Source organism: Prionailurus bengalensis, chromosome E4 (genome assembly GCF_016509475.1).
Source record: "Prionailurus bengalensis isolate Pbe53 chromosome E4, Fcat_Pben_1.1_paternal_pri, whole genome shotgun sequence".
NCBI lineage: Eukaryota > Metazoa > Chordata > Mammalia > Carnivora > Felidae > Prionailurus > Prionailurus bengalensis.
Window position 1 is genome coordinate 16,086,041 of NC_057360.1, and position 21,911 is coordinate 16,107,951.

General features: G+C 36.9%; 1 protein-coding gene across 8 annotated transcripts in view; it reads left to right on the forward strand.

The window, feature by feature from the left end:
- RABGAP1L (RAB GTPase activating protein 1 like) overlaps positions 1–21,911 on the forward strand; it is a 758,000-nt gene that overhangs the window by 99,753 nt on the left and 636,336 nt on the right. For 6 of the 8 annotated variants that reach the window (XM_043568487.1, XM_043568490.1, XM_043568491.1 and 3 more), the window contains 2 exons: positions 14,624–14,690; positions 20,608–20,710. In XM_043568487.1, the coding sequence (XP_043424422.1) occupies positions 14,624–14,690; positions 20,608–20,710 (170 nt within the window). Of the gene's footprint in view, positions 1–13,544; positions 13,567–14,623; positions 14,691–20,607; positions 20,711–21,911 lie in introns of those variants that run through there. The other 2 variants (XM_043568493.1, XM_043568494.1) reach the window with 2 other exon arrangements.

The following is a 21,911-nucleotide window of genomic DNA, read 5'->3' on the forward strand; positions in this document are numbered from 1 at the left end:
AGTGAGCTGGCTCCAGGAGTTCTGATTTCCTTTATTTTTACTTGCCTACCTGCACCCAGTGGGCTGTGTCCTGCTTGCTTGTGGTCCAACTTTGCCTGGGAAATCTAGCAAACTTTGCCATCTACTGTGCTACAGTCCTACCTTTTGTAGTAAGCTGTTAGAATACCAGCTTTAGGGAGAGGATCCTCCTTCCAGGTTTGCTCTTTCTTGGTGTTCTCTCCCTCAGCCTTAGGGTATTCTTTAGAATTCTCTTTATAGTTACTCTCCTATTATAGTTAATAATTACTTATAGTAAACTTTCCCTGCTCAAATTACTGTATTTTCTTTCCTTTTTTTTTTTTTTAAATTTTTTTTTCAACGTTTTTATTTATTTTTGGGACAGAGAGAGACAGAGCATGAATGGGGGAGGGGCAGAGAGAGAGGGAGACACAGAATCGGAAACAGGCTCCAGGCTCCGAGCCATCAGCCCAGAGCCTGACGCGGGGCTCGAACTCACGGACCGCGAGATCGTGACCTGGCTGAAGTCGGACGCTTAACCGACTGCGCCACCCATGCACCCCTGTATTTTCTTTCCTAATTGGATTTCAATTGACTAATTGAATTAGTACCTAATAAAATCAACCAGTCCCATAAAGTTTCAAATACATTTCTGGGGACTGGGAAGAAAGTGGTTATTTTAGATATTTTTTTTGGTGTCATAATAGTAATAATGACAAGAATTAAAAACTAATGATTTCTACCCTATGTCCATTTCCACCCCGAGTGTTTAATGCACAGTTTTTTTTCATACAAAAGAAGTCCTATAAAGTAAATTATCCTTTGGGTTAAATTTCTTAGTGTGTGGGGGAGGAAGCATGTTATTTTGCAGGGTGTCTTGGTATTCTTCCTAAAGCCTTATTCAGTTTGACTCCTCTGTATGATGTTTTTTGGTGGGGAGGGGCAAGGAGAGGTGTTAAGTATCTCTAGATATAATTATTTTACATTACTAGTAAGCATTATTTAAGTACTAATATTTTGTCCTTTATAATGGCAGTTCAGTTTTTTTTTTAAGATCTTTGGTTCATTTGAATAGGGAGGAAGAACTACATAAAATGTTATTTTTGTATAGGAGAACATTAGGCAATTAACAAAAGTTAAGTAAGTTACATGTGAAATTTTGTATTTGTGCTTTATTTATTTGGTCTTTTCTAACTGTTTTAATAAGTTTACTCACCTTTTTTATTCTCACATTTTCTTTTTCTTTCTTTCTTTGAATTTCTTTGAATTTCTTTCTTTTCTTTCTTTCTTTCTTTCTCTCTCTCTCTCTCTCTCTCTCTTTCTCTCTCTTTCTCCTTCCTTCCTTCCTCCCTTCCTTCCTTCTTTCCTTCCTTCCTTCCTTCCTTCCTTCCTTCCTTCCTTCCTTCCTTCCTTCCTTCTTTTACAGCAGGCAGGGTAGGGGCATAGGGAGAGCAAGAGAGGGAATCTTAAGCAGGCTGGCAGGCTGCCTGCCCAGTGCAGGGCTTGATTATGTGAGGCTCTGCCTTACAACTATGAGATCATGACCTGAGCCAAAATCAAGAGTCAGACACTTAACCAATTGAGCCACCCAGGCGCCCCACCTCATGTTCTTTTTCTAATTGTTACATGTTTTCTTTAAAGTTTATTATATATTTTGGCAAGTTATTTCATTATTCCACTATACTGTAGAAGATTGTTATTTTTTTCATAACTGATCAAAACTTTATATAGCTTGATTCAAGGTTTTTATTTATTTTTTTAAAGTTTATTTATTTTGAGAGAGAGTTCAATAAGGGGGGGGCACAGAGAAAGAGGGAGAGAGAGACTCCCAAGCAGGCTCCATGCTGTCAGTGCAGAGCCCAATGTAGGGCCTGATCTCACCAACTGTGAGATCATGACCCGAGCTGAAATCAAGAGTCAGGCACTTAACTGACTGAGCCACTCAGGAACCCCTAGTCAGAGAGAGAGAAAGAGAGAGAGAGAGAGAGAGAGAGAGAGGGAGGGAGAGAGAGCGAGCGAGCAGGGGAGAGGGGCAGAGGGAGAGAATCTTTTTTTTTTTTAAATTTTTAAAAAATGTTTATTTTTGAGACAGAGAGAGACAGAGCATGAATGGGGGAGGGGCAGAGAGAGAGGGAGACACAGAATCGGAAGCAGGCTCCAGGTTCTGAGCCATCAACCCAGAGCCTGACGCGGGGCTCAAACTCACGAACCGCGAGATTGTGACCTGAGCTGAAGTCGGATGCTCAACCGACTGAGCCACCCAGGCGCCCCAGAGGGAAAGAATCTTAAGCAGGCTCCACACTCAGCACGGAGCCTGATGTAGGGGCTTGATCCCATGACCCTGGGATCATGACCTGAGCCAAAATCAAGAGTTGGATGCCCAACTGAGACACCAAGGTGCTCAAGTCTTTTAAATGGAATTGAACTCCTGAGGAATCTATATTATTTTACACACAGATGGCATTGTTTTATATTAAAGTTCTCTTAAAATGTAAATATCAAGATAGGGCTGTATAGAAGAGAGTTAACAAAGTAGGGCCGAAACTGCTATTCCTAAAGGTCTGTTTGTAGGGTTTGTTCTTCTTCTTCTTTTTTTTAGTGTTTGTTTGTTTTTGAGAGAGAGAGAGAGAGAAAGAGAAAAAAGAACGTGAGCTGGGAGAGGGGGTGGGAGACACAGAATCTGGCAGGCTCCAGGCTCTGAGCTCTCAGTACAGAGCCCAGTGTGAGACTCAAACTCGTGAACTGCAAGATCATGACCTGAGCCGAAGTTGGACTCTCAACCAATTGAGCCACCCAGGTGCACCCTATAGGGTTGGTTCTGGAATGGCATCTGGAAACTTGGATTTCGGAGAGGTGCCCACCATTCCCAGAACTGTGCCTAAACTGTACAGCGTGATTTATGCTGAACACTTGCTCTCCTTCTGGAATCTGGAATTTTGTTATGTCCTAGGCAGAGGATGCTTGTATGACCAGCCCTCAGTAAAAACCTTGGATACTGAGTCTCTCACTTGCCCCGGTAAACAACTTTTCACACGTCTCATCTCATTGCTGGAGGAATTAAATGCATCCTCTGTGACTCCACAGGATGAGGACTCTGAACTTTACCCCTTGTGCCTTTTCCCTGTGCTGATTTTGCTTTGTATCTGTTCATTCTAATAAATCATAGCCATAAATGCAACTATGTTCTGAGTCCTGTGAGTCCTCTTAGCAAATCTTCGAACCTAGAGTGGTCTTGGGGACTCCAACACAAGAGCATTTTGCTATAAGTAGGTTTTCATGCAGGGACCACATCTAAGATTATTATTTCCTTTCTTGGGGATGTATGTATGTGTAGCTTTTATTGATTGTAGAAAATAAGCTTTTGCCTAATTGAAAGTCTCTTTATTGAAGATACAGGACAGCTTTTTCAGACCTTGTCTTTTAGGGAGCAGTAGCATTTGTGAGATGAGGTTATGAGCTAATGCATAGTATATATGTTTTTGGGTTTACAATTTCGCAAATTCGTTAACGGAGAGTGTCTTTGGATACCCAGCAGTAGTTACCTTTCCTCGATGCACTTCAAGTAAAAACTCCTCCACACTCATATAGTCTGTTCGCATTCCTATCCCCCATCAATAATAGGAAAGGGATGCCCAGAATTCCATGTTCCTCTGGTAGTACTGCCCCTTCCTTGACTCGTGCACCCTGGTTGTCCCAAACTGGAGTAAAGCAGGGTATTCCAGAGCTCTGCATGCTCTTGCCACTGTCCTTCTTCCTACCCTCAACCTTTAGCCTCACTGAATTTTGTTTCTGTTTTGGCTGTTTCAGGCCTTGTAAGACATCCAAGACTCTTGGGTTTTCCATCAATACTCAAATCCTGATCCCCACATGACTCTGTATATCCTGTCTTCTGACTCCTGTTGTCCATGTTTACCCAGCTTTTGGGACATTCCATTTTACACTCTGGAACTCATAGTCCATAGTAAGCACAGTTTCTTTAATCTTCAACCTGATTCTGAATGTTGCCTTCACTTTATATAAACTGGGCTTGCCCTGAGTCTACTGCTTCTCAAGTGATGGCTGTTTTCTCTCCTCCCCTGCCTTTGTACCTTGGCCTGGAGATGTGTGAGTATCCTTTGAATGTCCTTGCTTCTTCCAGACTGTTTTCCTCTTCCCTCCTTAGAAACTCAAAGCTTCAAATTTGATGCTCTCAGACTTTCCCATCTGCTAGCCTCTATTGTTGCAGTTATCTACACATCCTTGGGATTCCCATCATTCTTTGAAGATTTTAGCTCCTGGCTCACTGTCATTCTCCAACTTAGGCTTTTCCTAAGTTATAGCAGTTTCACTATCTATATAGATGGTTTTTCTAATAACCTAGCTTCTTAGTTTTTTTGATCTCATTCTCTCCAAAGACCTTTCTTCCTCCCTACTTCAGCCACCTGCTTCAAGGGTCATAGTCTGGAATTTGTCATTACCATTGACTGTACTCCCTTCATAATCTTAGTATCAAGTATCCTACTGTCTGATCAATACTTCTTATCTGTCTAATTCATTCTCATTTTCTCAATTCCATTAATTATTTGATCTCACTGAGACTAATAATCTATGGTCCTATCATGTTTTACTGTCCCTCACCCACTCACTTCATGATTTTACTTTTTTACTTGTCTCCATCCCAACTTAGATTCCATTATCTACCTTTATAAATTATTCCTTTATATACTCCCACAACTCCCTTGCTCTCTTTTCCGTCTTTCTATTCCTCTGGCATATTCCCATCTCTGGTTAATTCTAGCTTTCTCCTTTGCACCAACACTTGTTATAACTGAATGCAGCTGGGAAAATAAACATATAACCATGCTGATTGGCTTTACTTCAAATTCATGACCACAACCTCAGGTGTACTTTTGTGTTGTTAGCATCCCTATTTCATTTTACTAGACAACCTATTTCATGTCTCTCCTAGGCTATTTCACATCTTCTGTTTAAAAGTGCATCATGTCTTCTACATGTTTACTCTCAGCCAATTATCTCTTCTTGTTTAAGATAATAGAAACAATAATAGAACTTTAGATGTTCCTATCACCGTGTCTGCTAATTTATCTCATCTGTACCATATATTCTGCCTTTTCTCTTATTACTTTGGATGAAATGTGCATGCTCTTATGGCAAGCTTTCTTCTTGTATAGATTTTATTCTATGTCTCCTTCTTGATGACATTATTTTAGCTGTCTTTCCTCTACTGCACTTGCTTCTTAGTTACCTCATCCAATTGCTTTAAATATATGACTTCAAATATAATCTATAAATGAATGACTTCTAAATTTTTAATCTCAAACCTGAGGTCTCTTCTGAATTCCAAATTTATATAAATATAGGTCCACAACTTTAGGATCTTCATTTGGCATTCGTTTGTTTGTTTATAGCAGCTTTATTCGTAATTGCCAAAAGTTGGAAGCACCCAAGATGACTTTTAGTATGTGAATGAATAAACAAAGTACATGGAGGCAGTGGAATATTCAGCACTAAAAACAGGTGGCCTATCAAGCCGTGAAAAGAAGGGACCTTCAATGCATATTGCTATGAAAGAAGTCCATCTGAAAAGGCTACTGTGACGCCAAACGTATGACATTCTAGAAAAGGCAAACCTATGGAGACAGTAAAAAGATCGGTAGTCAGGATTTGGAAGGAAGGGAATATTGAGTAGATGCAACATGAAAATTTAAGAGCAGTGAAACTGTTTTGAAACTATCATGGTGGATATAGGCGGTCATTATATACTTGTCAAAGCCCAGAGACTGTACGACACGAAAAGTGAACCCTGTCATGAACTATGGGCTTTGGGTGATCAGAATAAGCCAACGTAGGTTCAACAAATGTACCACACTGGTGCAGGATGTTGATAGTAGAGGAAGGGGTTGGGGCAGTATTTCAGAACCCTGTACTTTCCGCTCAATTTTTCTGAAAGCCTAAAACTACTTAAAAAAGAAATCTAGTAATTCAAACAAAACTAAATTATATTCTGTGTAACTAAATATTTAAAGTAGCAGTAGCAGTCACTTCTTGGCAAACCTGAAGTACAGAGTCTGGACATTTATATCTGTACTCAAGGCATCAGCAACACTGAGAATGGCTAGGACACAGCACAGCAGTCACTGGGGTGGAAGTCTGCGTATCTGTGGGCTCTCCACCACTTACTCTTTATTAAGCTATGGCCATCTGAAGGGAATGGTGTTGGTGTGTTCAAACCAGGTCACTTCTCCCTCCCCACTGCAATGAATTGTTTCATCATTTTCTTATTTCTCTTAGCACATTCAGTGCGTAACATGTTATCTTTTGGGCCTAGGGATGGGAAAGTGCAGGTGGGTAACGGGAAGAGGGAGGTCATCCTTTTGGGAGCGTCAGGCCCGGGCCTGACCTGCATGGAACTGCAGGCAAAGCCAACATTCTGTGTCTGACAAGAGAGTTCTGCCATGGACCACACACCACTAGACACCAGAGGCTTGCAGCACAAAGATCTCAACAGAAGCAGGAATGGATTATGAATTCACAGCCTTAGATCGTTTGGCTCTTTGCAGTGGTTCTTGACTGTGCTGCCAGCATGCCTTCCTGTGAAGTTATCACTTCAACTGTATTAATTTCTTCCTCTTTCTCACTTTTCTTACAACTTTTCCAAATCCCTCATCTCTTGGCCACCATCTTGCATTTCCTCAGACATGACTGCAGTTTGGTGATGTTTAGGAATATTCTGGTTTCTTTCAGAGTAAGCATGTTTCTGGAGCCTCACATAAACCTGTATTTTCTGGCCATTGGTACTCAAATTGTTGGCACCAGTTTTGCAGATTGTCCCAAGCCACTTTATCAACTGAAGGCAAATTGGTTGGCAGGGGAAGGATTGGTGTATTACAACAACCATTTTTGGGGAAAATCTTGAATTGTTCATTCATTTGAGGATGATGAACTTTGTCTCAAGTGTCTTCAGGCTGACTTATGAAGTTGAAAAAACACTTAGTTCCATTTGATGTTCTTCATCAGGCTCCTCATTAACTGGAACCAATGTGAGAACCACATTTTCTTCCTCTAATGTTGCCTCAGAGAAGTTCTTGTTGTTTTCATAATTTGCGACTTTTCTAGGAACGTTCAGAGGAAGGCAAAGCCAGTAATGTTAGGATATCTTCTGCTCACTCCTTTTCACCTCTTCATTTAGCATTTTAAGGTTATTTGTTCAAAACTCAAACTCTTGATTCCCAACCCTGTTCCAAACCTGTCCCTCCCATAGTCTCCCCTGTCTTACCAGTTTGTAACTTGATCCTTCCATTGACTCAGGGTGAAAAACTTGGAGTCAGATCTTTCTTCCTGTACACCTAATTCCTCAGTAAATCATATCAGTTCTACTGCCAACTATATAAAGAAAGATAAAACTCCAGATGGAAGAGATAAAACAAAAATGTATCAATAGACATGGAAGAAAGTGTAGATGAAATAAAGAGTAGAAGAAAAAAAGGAAGTGAAATTAATAGCTGGGAAAAAAAAAAGCAGGGAGTCCAGATGGAATCACTATTATTCTTTATATATATAATATATATATTATATATATAAAATATATTTTATGCTTATATATGCTATGCATCATATATATATTTAAATGTTTATATATATACATATTTAAATATGTGTGTGTGTGTGTGAGAGAAAGAGAGAGAGAGAGAGAGGGGGGGGGGGGGGAAGGACTTGAGGTGGGCTCTGTGCTGACAGAAAACAACCCAGTTCAGGGCTTGAACTCATGAACTGTGAGACCATGACCTGAGCCAAATTCAGATGCTTAACTACTTAACCAACTGAGACACCCAGGTGTTCCTGGAATCACTTATTACTCTTGTTCAGTAAAATTTGCTGAAGTTGTGTATGTTTTACATTTTCTCATATAATTGATTTTATAATTTTTTGCTGATCTTTGTCTCTACCTACATTTGATTTACCTTTGTGTAGGAGAAAACAAGCCCTTGTTAACCAGTAGTAGCTAGGGGGAAAATTTTTATTTTTTGCCATGCTTTGTGAGGTTTTTGAATTGTGTTTACAGGTGTATTCAGGTACATTCAATTATAAAAATACTTGCAGTTTTGCTTTTATTTTTATTCCTATATCTGGTATATGCAAAAGCCTAAATAATGTATCATTATCCAGATTTCTTGTATTATTCCTACTGAATAGTAAAGCAAAATAATTGATTTACTAAATGTTTTTAGCAGTGATTAGGCCAAGTGTTAGATTTTGAAATTTATTGGTTTGTTTTAATAATTTTTTAATTTTATATTTTCTATCTGACTATAGCTAAGTTCTCTTTTTATATTTGAAAGGTGTTAGTAAAAGTATTTATATTTGAAAATGGTTCTGCATTTCAAATTTCAATCCATTATAATGTGGGAGTTACTGCCCCTGGATGGTATGTTTGGAGGTTGTTGTATGTTCTTGAAGTTTACTGGTTGATAATTTAAAAAAGAGAAGAAAAAGACCTAAAAATATTACCTCTTCTTTAATAGCCTCTTTGTAGATTAAATTCTGTGTACTGATAGCAAATCTAAAGCAATTCTAAGCATCTATTTTAAATTATTTTTTTCCTAGTAATTAGTCCTAGTGTTCCAGGTAATCTTAGGGGGAAAGTAAAAATTTCCCACCTGAAGATTGGAAAGAAAAGAACAGCCAGTGTTTTAAACCTGTTTTGCTTACAAGTATAAAACTTAATGGAGAGACTTCTTCCAGTGACTGATGGCATTGAAGCTAATAAAGTTCTTAAGATCACAACTGTGGAGTCTTTGATCTGGATTTGGATCCTGGCTCTACAATGACCTTGGCCAAGTTATTTAACTTGTCTGTGCTTCAGTTTCTAATGTGTAAGTTGTGAATAATACCTTTTAAGAATTTGGAGAGGAAAAAATTGGGTAATACCTGTGAAGTATTCGGAATAGTCCCTGACTCAGAATAAATGCTTAATAAATGCTTTTTGTTATTACTGTTGGTGGTATTATCACTAGTACCACAATCATGATCGCTACTGAGACTGTTTTGAGTGATAAGTGGAAATCAGAGTAGCCTGCAGAATCGGAGTAGACTACTACATGAGAAGACAAAGCTGTGGCTAGATTTTTTAGAACTTATGTGTATAGACAAGGAGGCATTATTTTACAGTTATGATAATGCACAAATTTATGTTACTTTGGTTTAGTTAAATAACACCAGTCCTATAGCCACGTGGTTCACATTTTTGTCACCATGGTATATTAATTTTGAGTAATTGTAGAAAGTGAAAACTTTGCTGTTAACTCTTCGGTGCACTGTCACTACATAAGTACAGGATCAGTGACCAGTCACATCACTTCATTCACATTCTGTTGATAGTGGTCACAGCGTATCTGTTGCTTAGTTAACTCTCAGATCACAGAGTGTGTTGCTCCTTACCACTCAGTGGGAAACCTCCCGAACATTTCACAAAAATGGATAATTGAAAGAGTTGGCCAACAAAGATCAAAGTGCAGGAAAGAAATGGAAAGTGGTAATGTGGAAAGTGAAATTTCATGCAATCTTAGAAGATTTGGAAATGGTGACAGCAGAACGAGAACAGGACGAGACCTAAGCCCCGTGTGAAGCTGTGGTATGAGTCGTTCTGAAAAAGTCTGACGGACTCTGATGGACTCCATCATCTTTAAGTTCAGTAGGAATAGAAAGGTACTTATGGTTGAAATGAAGCATTTACTTCTACTTTGGATGAAGACTGCAACAAAAACTAAAATTCTATTTAGTTTTGCTAGCGTTTAAGTCAACATCTAGTTAGTTTTGGTAGCGTTTAAGCCAACATTTGAAGTTAATTGCCACATTGAATGGGCAATGAACGATAATTACAGGACTGGAGACGATGCAGTTTCTTAGCTAAGTTTTGGAAGAAATATGGTAGAAGCATGCTGTTAAAAACATTCATGCATCATGACAGGAAGCAGCAGTGAATAGTATGCATGTGGCATGGCAGAACCTTTAGTGCCCTGGACAAATAACTGCGGGATTTGAACAGGATGTAGATGGAATTAGAAAGGAATAGGACCACGGGAATGTTGGCATTGCCACTATTCAGTGGAATCTAGATAGGCAGGCAGAGGATTAATCTAGCAGCATAAATAAAGTGGTTGTGATGAAAAGGATGAATGTCGCAGAGGAGGTGATGCCAGCAAAATCTTCACGTTAAAGGAGCCCTCAGAGACCTTTCATAACATTAAAAGTGCAAGGGAGAAAATATTGGAAGCTGATTCAGACTTAGAAAGGAACGTGAGTTCCTCAAAGAAAAGACGCTTACCCCATGTCGTGAATTGTATGAGAGGAAAGCAAGCACTGTTCAAGCTAGTCTTAATAATTGTTTCCAAAGAAGCAAAACACCTTAATTGTCAACGTTTCTAAGCGCTTTAAGTTACAAGGGGCTAAATAAGTTTCACTTTTTTTTTCTCCATTTCTTTATATACTTAAAACTGACAGTAAAGAGTTTTTTAAAGTTATGACAAAACAACAAAAAAGTTTGCAAAACAATCATAATTTTTCCCATTGATTATAACATCGCTTTGTACAGTTTTGGCTTGTGTGGTTATTTTAATGGTTCCCCGTACTGTGCGCAGTGAGGAATACCTGTGTATCTATCTCTACTTGATCCCTTTAGTCAGGGAAAAGCAATCCCAACATTTCTCACCTGGAAGACTTTTCCAACTATCTTTTTTTTTAACTTCTTTAGTGTGAGACTGGGATTCCAGTTTTTTCAGAATTTAGCTTGTAGTGTGTTTGTATATTCTGAAAAGAAATCTAATTGACTTACAGCTTTTCTTTGTATTTCTGTTTACCTCCTTCTGACATACTGTCACTTTTCATTTTAACAACGAAAGTTCAGTTAAGAGACAGTGTTCCTTGACTGGTGTTGGTAGATGTTTGCCTCCTTTCCTTTTCCTTTCTTCCCTTCTTAATTTTTATCGGTAGTCTTCTAGCAGCATAAATGGAGGTAAATAGAATCCTAATCATTTGATGGACTAAAAGCAAAAGTAAAAAAAGTCAGTTTCCTGTTGCAGGACATTAACATACCATCTTTGTTTTTCTCACTTTTTTCCATTTCTGAAGTCTAAAGCAGTGCTAGATATGCTGAGTTTTGGTGATTGTATGGATGCTAACTTGCTGTTAAAAGCTCTGTTTTGAGTAAAAACTCATAGGTATTATGGAAGGCTAAACTTTCTTTTTTTTTTTTAAGTTTTTTTTTTTTTTTTTTTAGAGAGAGAGAGAGACAGACAGACAGCATGAGTGGGGGAGGAACAGAGAGAGAGGGAGACCCAGAATCTGAAGCAGCCTCCAGGGTTTGAATTGTCAGCACAGAGCCCGATGGGGAGCTCAAACTCACAAACCGCAAGATTGTGACCTGAACCAAAGTTGATGCTTAACTGATTGAGCTACCCAGGCACCCCAGACTTTCTCTTCTTAATAGTGGCAATTGTAATAATAATTTATAATTGGCAACTGCTTTATAGTTTACAGTGTATTTTCACCATGAGGTTTTTCATCTTTACATTAACAGTGAGCCTGTAAGCGATAACATTTGTATTTCAGAAATGTCAAAAGTGAGGTGTTGCAGTGTATAACTTGTCCTGGGTCACATAAGGGATTTATAATCTTTTCTGATAGGCTAGGGAGATGACAGAGTTCAATGTATAGAAGACCAGCAGTTTTGGATCATAGATATGGACTTGCATCCCAGTCCTTTAACGTAATAGCTTTGTTCTGACAAATCACTTCTACCTTCCTGAAAACAAGCTTTGTCATTTTTCATATGCAGATTGTCTTGAAATGTAAAATGCAGTAATATAGTAATGTCTGACTTAAGGTTGGCTTGGGCTCAGTTGGTTAAGCGTCTCTCTCTTGGTTTCGGCTCAGTCATGATCTCACAGTTTTGTGAATTCGAGCCCTGTCTTGGGCTCTGTGCTGGCAGCACGGAGCCTGCTTGGGATTCTTTTTCCCCTCTCTTTCTACCCCTTCCCTGCTTGCGCTGTTGCTGTCTCTGTCTCTGTCTCTCTAAAAATAAATAAACTTAAGAAAAAGTTAAGTATCTGTTACAATTAATGTAATAATATAATATCTCATTCTAAGGAGGTTTGATTGCAAGTTTTGGTCAGGTCAGCCTATTTACTATATTATAAATAATGTTGGATATGCCTCATCTGTGCTTTATACAGCAGTCCTAGAACTTACCATATCAGGTTGTAATTCCCTGTTTACTTGTATTTTCCTCCTCCAGTAGACTGTGAACTGCTTGAGAAAACAGGTGTGATGGCAATTTTCTACATTATTTATAGAGTTAACAAGGAAAGGTTGAATGCTTTGACCTCCCCAATGAAACACTTAATATCTGCATTAGGTGTTTGTGGTACTAATAATATCTATCTAATTACTGACACATTATTCCTAATAGACCTTGCTTGTCTCTGTAGGAAGCCTGATGTGCTTTAATGAAATATAATTTTGGAAATGACTAATGCAGCTTGATGGAGAAAAATTGTGCAGTCTTCGTGTTGGAAGAACTTACTTAGAGTTCATATATTATACCTCTCCCATTTTCTAGAAGAGGAAGCAGAGGCTCAAGGGAGTTAGGGGCTTTCTCTAAGGTCACACTACTGGTTGGTGGCAGGATTTTTTGTTTATAACCCAGGAAAAGAGCGGCACGTCAAAGATTATCAAAGTAAAGTGAGAGCTGTTGCCATTTAAGGAAAACCTAAACTTCCAAGGCTCTTTTTGCAGTAGAATTTAACATAAGAATATTAAGAAAATATAAAATTGTACCAATTTTACCATTCACCTGCAAGTGCCTGGCAAAAAAAAAAAAATGATGAAAAACTTTAAGTTTTCAAAAGAACAAAAAGGGATGCATACTAGATTGTTTACATTGGCTCTTAAGGGGGCTGACGTTAGAGAAAGGATAAATTTTATTTTCTTTATATATTTTGGTATCCATTAATTTTTTACAATAAGTATATGATAGTTTTTAATTCAAAAACCCTATAATATACAAATCTGTTCTTAAAAAAGCCGTGAGAGATGCAAGCCAAAGCAAAGCATATGGTATTGTGAGAGAAGTCTTCTGACCTCATTGACCTGACTTCTTAGTTGAGCGGACCAAATTTTATATTTGAAAAAAAATTCACTCTTTTATTGTTGCTTAGCAAGTATTTAAGCAATAGTATGAGAAATAGTACAGTAAATTACATAATTAACATTTAATTTGTACAGTGTATATTATAGGAATTAATAGGGAGATTTTTCATTGTATAGTAATTATATTAAAATTATGAATATTAAAGTATTTTTTAGTAGATTCCATTTTGTTCAGTGGTATAGTAATATGTTTGAACTTTATCTTTGTCATGTACTTGATTGATTTTGAATGCCAAAAGAGAACCATGAACATGGTATCCTCAAGTACTCACAGGAAGTATATATTGTTTTACCACTTACTAGACTCATGATTGGGATAAGACTTATCTTGTTCATGGAAGAAAAAGCTGTGCTATTAGAAAGGTAAACTTTCAGAAAATAAAAAGGATCAGATTAAGTATTGATGTGTCAGCTGCCAGTATTTTGAAATGAAAAAAATCTTAACATATTTATTTACATTCTTTATCTCTGTATGAAATGTTCCATAGCATATTTAAAAATTTTGGAGAGCTGCAATACAAACCCTCTAGTAAGTGTGGCTGTGCGTTGTTGGCAGAGGGATACTGAAGACAGATCACATTGCCTCTAGATTTATAAGACCTATTTAATAGGGAAAAGAATTTGAGTAAATTGTTAAATTTCTCTAGACTCTACTTTTCTTACCTAAAAGCAGAAATAATAATAGTCTAACAAAAATAAAAACGTTAGATTTTAGCTGAATTTAGAGCTTATGAAAATCCTTCACAAATAAAGTGGTAGTATTGATGGGATTCCTAAAGCTTCTCTAGCATCAGGAAACACAGAACAAAGTAAATAGTTAATCATATATAGTATGTTGGATAATATCTTCACTAATATACTAATACATTTAGTAATGACCTTCATATAACTTTTTTTTCAAACTTCGGGTATAATAAATATTAACAGGCTACTCAGTGAAAGTGACTGTTGAAGGCCAGGGTAATTGTTTCTGTTAATCTGGCTTGATACAAAGAGAGAGCACAGTCTTATTTTTTTTAATCTCCTTTTTCATTTAATTGGGTTGGTTGATTTTGATCTATATGTTTAAAATAACTCCAAGGCAAATAAAGTCTCATTTCTACCTAGAAATTAATTCATATCTCACTACTATGTTTTGTTTCAGTCAGTAATTTGTGGCCATTTTATCACAGTTTCTGATCATTGGTAATATTTTACATGTAGAAATAAAGATCTGGGAATTTAGATAACTTATTTCTATGTGATTTTATTATGTACCTTAGTGAATTCTTTTTTTGTGTGTTTCTTTAAAAAAACTTAAAGCTACTTGTAAATACAGAGCTCAGATTGTGTAGTTATTATAAAAAGGCTTTTTGCTCACTGGGCTTCTACATATTCTTGATACCTTATTTGTCCTTTTTTTTCCCCCCAATATTTTCAGATGTTTTGGAATGTTATTAAGCCCAGGTCGAAACGTGAAGAACAGTGACATGCATTTACTGGATATGGTAATGATAATCTTAAGCACATTAACCAAGTATAGATGATAGTTATTTTATATTTTAGAAGTATTTTCTATTTAAAGATTTTGTCATATTGTCAAAATTGTTTCTAACTTTCAGCTGTGTGGTAGTACTAATTAGATTTGGAAACCCAAACTTAAAATTACTTATGAGGGAGAGATTTAGGAAAATTTCTACCAAAAAATCATATGCTCAATGAAAGCAAATAAAAGGATAGTTTATGACAATGTCCATCTATTCATCTATTTAGGTTTTTAGGAAGATAATCTTTTCTTTGAGCCAAAAATAACAAGTACATGATTATAACAGGCATGCTTAGAGTGAATATGGTGCCTTTCATTTATTTTAATGCACTATTATTATTTGAGGACTGTGATGAATGCTTTTGTTTTCTTTAAAGCACTTCCATTTTTGAATTTATACTCCTTGGTAACCTGTCCTTAGCAAAGTATATTTACCGTAGTTGTATTTGTTTAAGGAATGTTCTTGAAGGTTAATATATATTCGCAAGTTGATGTTTGATGTGAAAATAGTATACTATCTTTTAAACAAAAATATTGTACTTAATGAAAACATTTACTTTGTGATTTAGAAATGTAGGAAATAGAGTATTAGGTATAAAGTAGTTAAGTATAAAGTGACTGAGATTTTTTACACTTACTGATAGATAACAAGCACTACGTGTTTTCATCTTTTCAGCTGAGTTTTACAGATGTCAATTAAATATCATCAATTATGTCAACTTTTTAGAGTTACTCCCTGGTAATGTCACATTGATTTTCTAGTGGCCCTACAATGGTTCGTTGAACCTTTTTTTGAATACATAATTGTGTGGCAAGCATTGTGTGGAGTTCTGGGCTTTAAGCTATGGTAAAACATAGCTCTTACCATGTGTGGGTTCACAGATTTGTGATGGAAGCAGATTCTTAAGTGTGTAACTACAGCAGTGGGTTAAGTGCTCTTCTAGATTGGTACAGTGAGCCACAGAAATACAGAGGAAGCATTGCACAGATAGGTAAGGTAAGAACAAACCAGTTCCACTGAATGTGAAAACAAGTCAGCTTTCTTCCATCGCTCTTTACAACCTACCAGTAATACAAGTGGTTTTACCTAAGGCAAGTCATAGCATTTTGGAGTCCTGAAAATTCCATAAGGAGGTAGTTTAGGAACATGTAATACAAGTTCCTAGGTGTTAGTCATGGTCTTTTGGAGTTTAAAAGATTAAGGTGAATCACTGGCAGAGAAACCTAAATGCAGATTATAGAATTACAAACTGGCATTGAACTTCCTGGTCTTGAGTGTCTTTGGCAGAGCAGTCCTCCACTTTGAAGAGTCCATGTTGAAATCAAAGGGTTTGTCAGCATTGAAGCTTCTGTACAACAAATAGTTGGTAAAATTGGGAGGGTTTGTGTTTGCAGTTATCAGTAGTTGTGATTTATTACTGATCTTTGTGCTATCTTACTACATGGTTATTGAGCTTTGACTAGACCACATCTCATAAAATGGAACTTATTACCTTGTAATGGAAGCTATGGGACAGTTCTGATTATTACGAAGTCAATTCTTTGTAATCACCAGAAGTCCTATCCCTTATAAGTTAGCCTAATTAGCCTTAGTTCTTCCCTCTAGAGCAAGATGTTATGTTCTTCTATGACTCGTTTAATTATGTGAACACTTTGAAAACAAATTTCACTTTCTTGCACTTTTTTTCTGACAGACTTTGAAAAATCCTACAATTGTATTTAGTTTCACAATTTGTGAGAATTTTCTTTTTATCTTGAACAATATTTAAGAATGCTAACTTTTCTTCCCTGTGAATATTTTCTAATAAGCAAGATGAATTGAGACATTTTGTAAGTTTATAAATTTAGTTTAATATAAGATCTACATGAAAGAGAAAGTCATATTTATAGGTGAAAATATATTTTAGTCAAATGTCCGTATTACTTACACATATATATTATATAAACAAAATCATGTATAAATAAAACTTGGTTTTTTGGGGATACAAATAACAGAGACTCCATTGTCTTCCAGTAGTGAGAATATTTTTGGTGAAGATCCTTGTACTGTAGGAATAAGGAAATGAGAATTTTTGATCCACAGCCATTGATACAGTTGGTGAGGAAAGTTTTTCCTTTACCCTTCAAGGTTCTTTTGGCTAGTCTAAGAATTAAACTGACATGAGACAGATTAACAGGAGAGAATTAAATTTAATTCCATATGTGTTGGGGCTTCATAAGAATATGGTGCCTACAGGTAGTCAGGCAATGAGGTTTATATGCCATTCTGAGCTAAGGAGAAGGGGTAGAAGTTGGGGACCTCAAAGGGAAAGAAGACAGTCCATAGGAAGATGAAAAAAAGTAAATGTTTGGCAAACAAATGTTTGCTAGACCACTCAGAAACAATGGGACATAGGAATTTTAACAGACTTTGCTAAGTTCCTCCCTATTTCACCTGCTTTATTTTATACTGTAGTTATCTATGGTCACTATAAGGGGGAGGTCAGAGGTTCTTTCCCAGTCTTTTGTTTTTTAAAATAATCAGACTAAAAATAGCCTACATGCCAAAGAGATACATTTTGAGGTGCCAAATTTTACTCCCCTATAGTACCTAGGAAAAGCATAACTGCAAAGTACCAAGAAAAGCTGAAAACTCAGTAGAGCCTGGTTTCTTGGAACTGGAATGTAATTTAAAAGTCCTAGAAATGTCTCGGAAAGCTTGTGGAGCTTTACAATTAACCATTTGTTGACACTGGGCCAGTAGCTGGACTCATAGTTACAAATTCATTTGTATTTTAATCCAGTATGCTTATAATCTTTGTGTAGAACAGCAGAAATAAAATTTTCATGAAACCCTTCTTACCCCTTCCTTAGGTGTATGAGGAACTCTATTTTTCTTCTACTTGATTAAAATGTCTGGTCATAATCCACTAAATTGATTTGATGATCCACAGATGAGTCACAAATTGCTGTTTGGAAAACATTAGCCTCTCAGCTCCCGAGGGTCAGGATCATTTTGTTTTCCTTGCTGGATACTTAATAGGCATAGACCATGGCTTATAGTAGGCTCATATTTGCTTAGCAAATGGATAGATTAACACAAACTTACATTTTTTACTTTTTCTGTGTGTTATTTCTTTCCAGTACCGTGTGTCTGCTTTACCCTACTGTTTGCCTACTTGACCTCATAGCTTCAGCTTGCTCATGACTTGACAGTTCATTTGTGGCTTACTGTGTTCTCCGGCCTCTGTGTTATGCCCTTTCTGCTATGTTCCCATTGTAAACTGCCACATTCTGTCTGTATTTCCTAGTTTATTTTCCTAAGAGGAGGGCACCTAGGGTTCCTGCCTTTTCTAGTTTGGGCAGAGACTTAGGTTGTCCGGATGTCCCTTACCTGCTGTCCCTGATTTTGTCAGCTCTGCTTGTGGTGGAGACAGAAGAGTTAGGAAGAACTCTTCAACAAAGACAGTTGAAGAAGCATCTTTTTTTTTTTTTAATTAAAATATTTTTTAAAATGTTTGTCTTTTTTTTTTTTTTTTTGAGAGAGGGAGAGTGAGAGAGAGAAAGCCAGGGAGGGGCATAGAGAGAGGGACAGAGAAATCCCAAGCAGGCTCAGCACTGTCAGCTCAGAACCTGATGTGGGGCCTGAACTCTTGAACCGTGAGATCATGACCTGAGCCAAAACCAAGAGTCAGATGCTTAACTGACTGAGCCACCCAGGCGCTCCAAGAAGCATCTTTATAAGAGGCTGGGAGCAAGCCAGTCTGTGTGATAGAAAGGTCTAGTTCAATAACAAAAATGCAGTACTTGATGAGGAGAAACTGTTATTGAGGGCTTTTGATGTAAGACAGTATTATTGTGGTGGTGTATTATGAAAACTACAAAGACATAAAAATACAGATGTTTGAGTTAGGCTATTTTGGTTATAAGAAACAGAGATCCACTTAGAACACCTTGAAGATAGAAGAGGTTATTGATCTTCATGAAATTGTACCTAAACACTACAAAGTGGTTTTTGCTATTTGGACTGTTCCTGTTTGCCTCACATCCCCCCATGGGCTTGCTCTTTCTTTGAGTCTCTTTTTTTTGCTCCTTCTCTTTTATTCACTGCTGCCCTTGCTCCCGGAGATCTGGTGCTCTGCCCCCCTGTCTTTCTATACCTCCTTCCCTCCCCTCCCCCTTTCTGTTTCCTTCTTTCTGTCTCCTCTTTCTCCTTCTCTTCCCCTTTCCCTCCTTGCCTTCATCTCTCCCTCCCTGCACCTTCTCTGCCCCTTTTCTTTCTGTTCCTCACTCTTCCTCCTTCCTTCCCTGTCTCCCAGTATCTGCCTTTGTATTTTGACTGCATGATCATTTTTAATGGTTTTTTGTTTTTCTCCGTTTCTCTCCTACCACTTAACAGTTTCCTAATACTCTACTCTTCTTTATGTGTTCTTTCCTACTTTTTAATTTCTGTTATCACTTCATTTTTTATGTGGCCTGTCAGTGCCTGGCTTCTTATTAAAACCTTTCAGCTCCACTGCTGACTGCCTACTTTTATTGGTGTTTGTTAATTGAAAGAAATAATTTGATTGGGCTCACTCGTCTTTTTGGAGTCAAGCATGGCACAAGCTCTTGTTCAGAAATGGATTGGGTTTTTTTGGGGGTCAGATGCCCATTCTTGTTTTGAATGGGGATCTAATGAGAAGGTAGAGAGGATAGGCACAGGGAGGGAGAGAGGAACGGGTGGGGAGACAGAGAGAGAATGAATATGAATATATGAAAGTGTTGAGGTGCTGAGTGAATTTCCTTAATGTGGCCTTGAGTGTACTTCATCTCCGGAATGCAGGGTCCTTGCACTCAAGCTGTACAGTTCGATTAGTGAAATACCACCAATACATTAGGAAAATAAACACAATAATTACCAAATGACAAATAATTTTATAGGGATTCAGAGAAGCTTCTGTGTGGGGGTAAAATTGGAAAAACAGTATTTATCTTTGTTTTAGTCTGATACTTCTAGCACTCTCTATTCATAATATGAGGAAATGGGCACAGGAAATTTAAAGTTCTGTAGATAATACACTTTTGCATATGCACATACTTGTATGCTGTGTGCTGTTCTCCCCTGGGGACACCTCTAACCTCCCCTCCCCTGCACATGTACATACATGCACGCAACTGTATATGATCCTGCTTTCACAATAGGAGTTGCCGGCTTCTTCAGTGAGGGTCAGGAGTGGGCTTAGTAGGAGCCTGAAAGAGTGGAGGAGACGAAGAAGGGGAGGAGTGAAGGGAAGGAGGGAGCAAGTATAAGAGTGAATGGGAGATAATCAACTTGGGTGTTGATTACCTCTGTTAGCCTCCTAACATTGGTTACTGATCGTAAGCCAGTATACAAGTATCTGACATAGATAATAGAAAAGTATGAACTTTCAGAAGTGTTAATTGTGATAAAGTAAATTAATATTTTAAGAATATATTATAAATTAGAACACTGGAAGAAAAATACTGCTTTTCTGTTGACTTACTATTAATTCAATTTAAATATCTTCAGTGAGATGTACACTATAGTTTTAATAGAAACTGTGGACATCCTTGTATGTAGGTATATGAAATTATGACCAGAAGTCTAAGATAACTATAACTTCACTCCAATACTATGTTTTTGTGAGTCAGTATATGAAGGTACAGCTCCTTCTATCCAAGAGGTACGTGTCTGTAAATAGAAACTCTGAAGAAAGCCTTAGAATTTAATAATGAAAGAAATGCTTTTGTAGGGTGGCGAATAATACAGAAAAAAATCCATATGTAAATCCAAATTTTATTAAATTTGATTGCTTAAAGTAAGATATGTTTATAATTTAAAATGGTGATTTTCCTGATGCATGTATTCTCAGTAATTTCTGTCTGAATTTTTGTAGGAATCCATGGGAAAGAGCTATGATGGAAGAGCTTATGTTATTACCGGCATTTGGAACCCCAATGTGCCAATATTTCTGGCACTTAATGAAGAAACCCCAAAAGGTAACTTTTCTCAAATTATTCATTATTATTTGCTTTAAATTTTATATTATGGTCAATGTTGTTTTGCTGTGTTTTTAAAAATTCTGGAGCTTATTTAAAATGAAGTTATTTAGATTTCAAAGTCTTTATTTTTTATTTTTAAACGTTTGTTTATTTATTTTGAGAGACAGCGTGAGCAAGGGAGGGACAGAGAAAGAGTGAGAGACAATCCCAAGCAGGCTCTTTGTTGTCAGTGCAGAGCCTGATGCGGGGCTCAATCCCACAAATGGTGAGATTGTGACCTGAGCTGAAATCAAGAGTTGGATGCTTAACCAACTGAACCAACCAGGCGCCCCATAAATTTTGCAGGTTTTTAAAAATACTTTATGCATTATGGGGAAAACCTCCACTTTCAAAAGAATCTTCCTCAAAGATATGTGAATTAGTTTTATTAGATTATGTAGAAAATATTTGGGGTTTGTGCTTTATATGTTACTATAGAGTTATTTTATTTTGAAGCAGAGTATGGAAGAGTATGGAAGAAATAGGGAAAGCAAATTCTGGAATTTTGCATATCTTTGGTAACTGTTCTCTGTTTTCCTTATAGATTACTTATATTTTTTATTTTTAAATTATTTTTCCAGTCTTTTGACCTTTGGTATCTTAGTAATGTGTATTCAGGATTTCATTTGTGGTAAATGCTTTTTTCTGTGTTGTTTACCTTTTCATTTTGTTAGACATGTCTAGTGTTAAACGATAAGTTTATGAGTGGTAAATAGTACATCTGTCATTCTTCCCATTGTGTTTATTTTTATTCCTACTTTATCCAGATATCTGTTAATTGTCTGTGTTTTTTACCCTTCTGCCATCTGTCCTTAAACTAAAATTTAAATTTTTACCTCATGAGTTACAACTAATGTTATAAGTTACACTAAATCCTTTACTGTGATTCAACCAATAATTTGTATTGAGAAAATAACGGATCCATTGGCTTGATCTTTTGTCTTATATTCGTTTCTTTATATCCACAGTAGATTTTTGGTTAAAACAGGAACATGAATGAATACTAATATAGAAATATATTAATGAAGAGCATTACATGGTAATTATTCTCAAATTTCTTTAGCAAGAATATTTACCAGTTGCATGAATTGCATGCATTTGATCACACATCAAGCTATTTCAAAATGAGGGCTAAAAAGATAGAAAAATAATAATGATT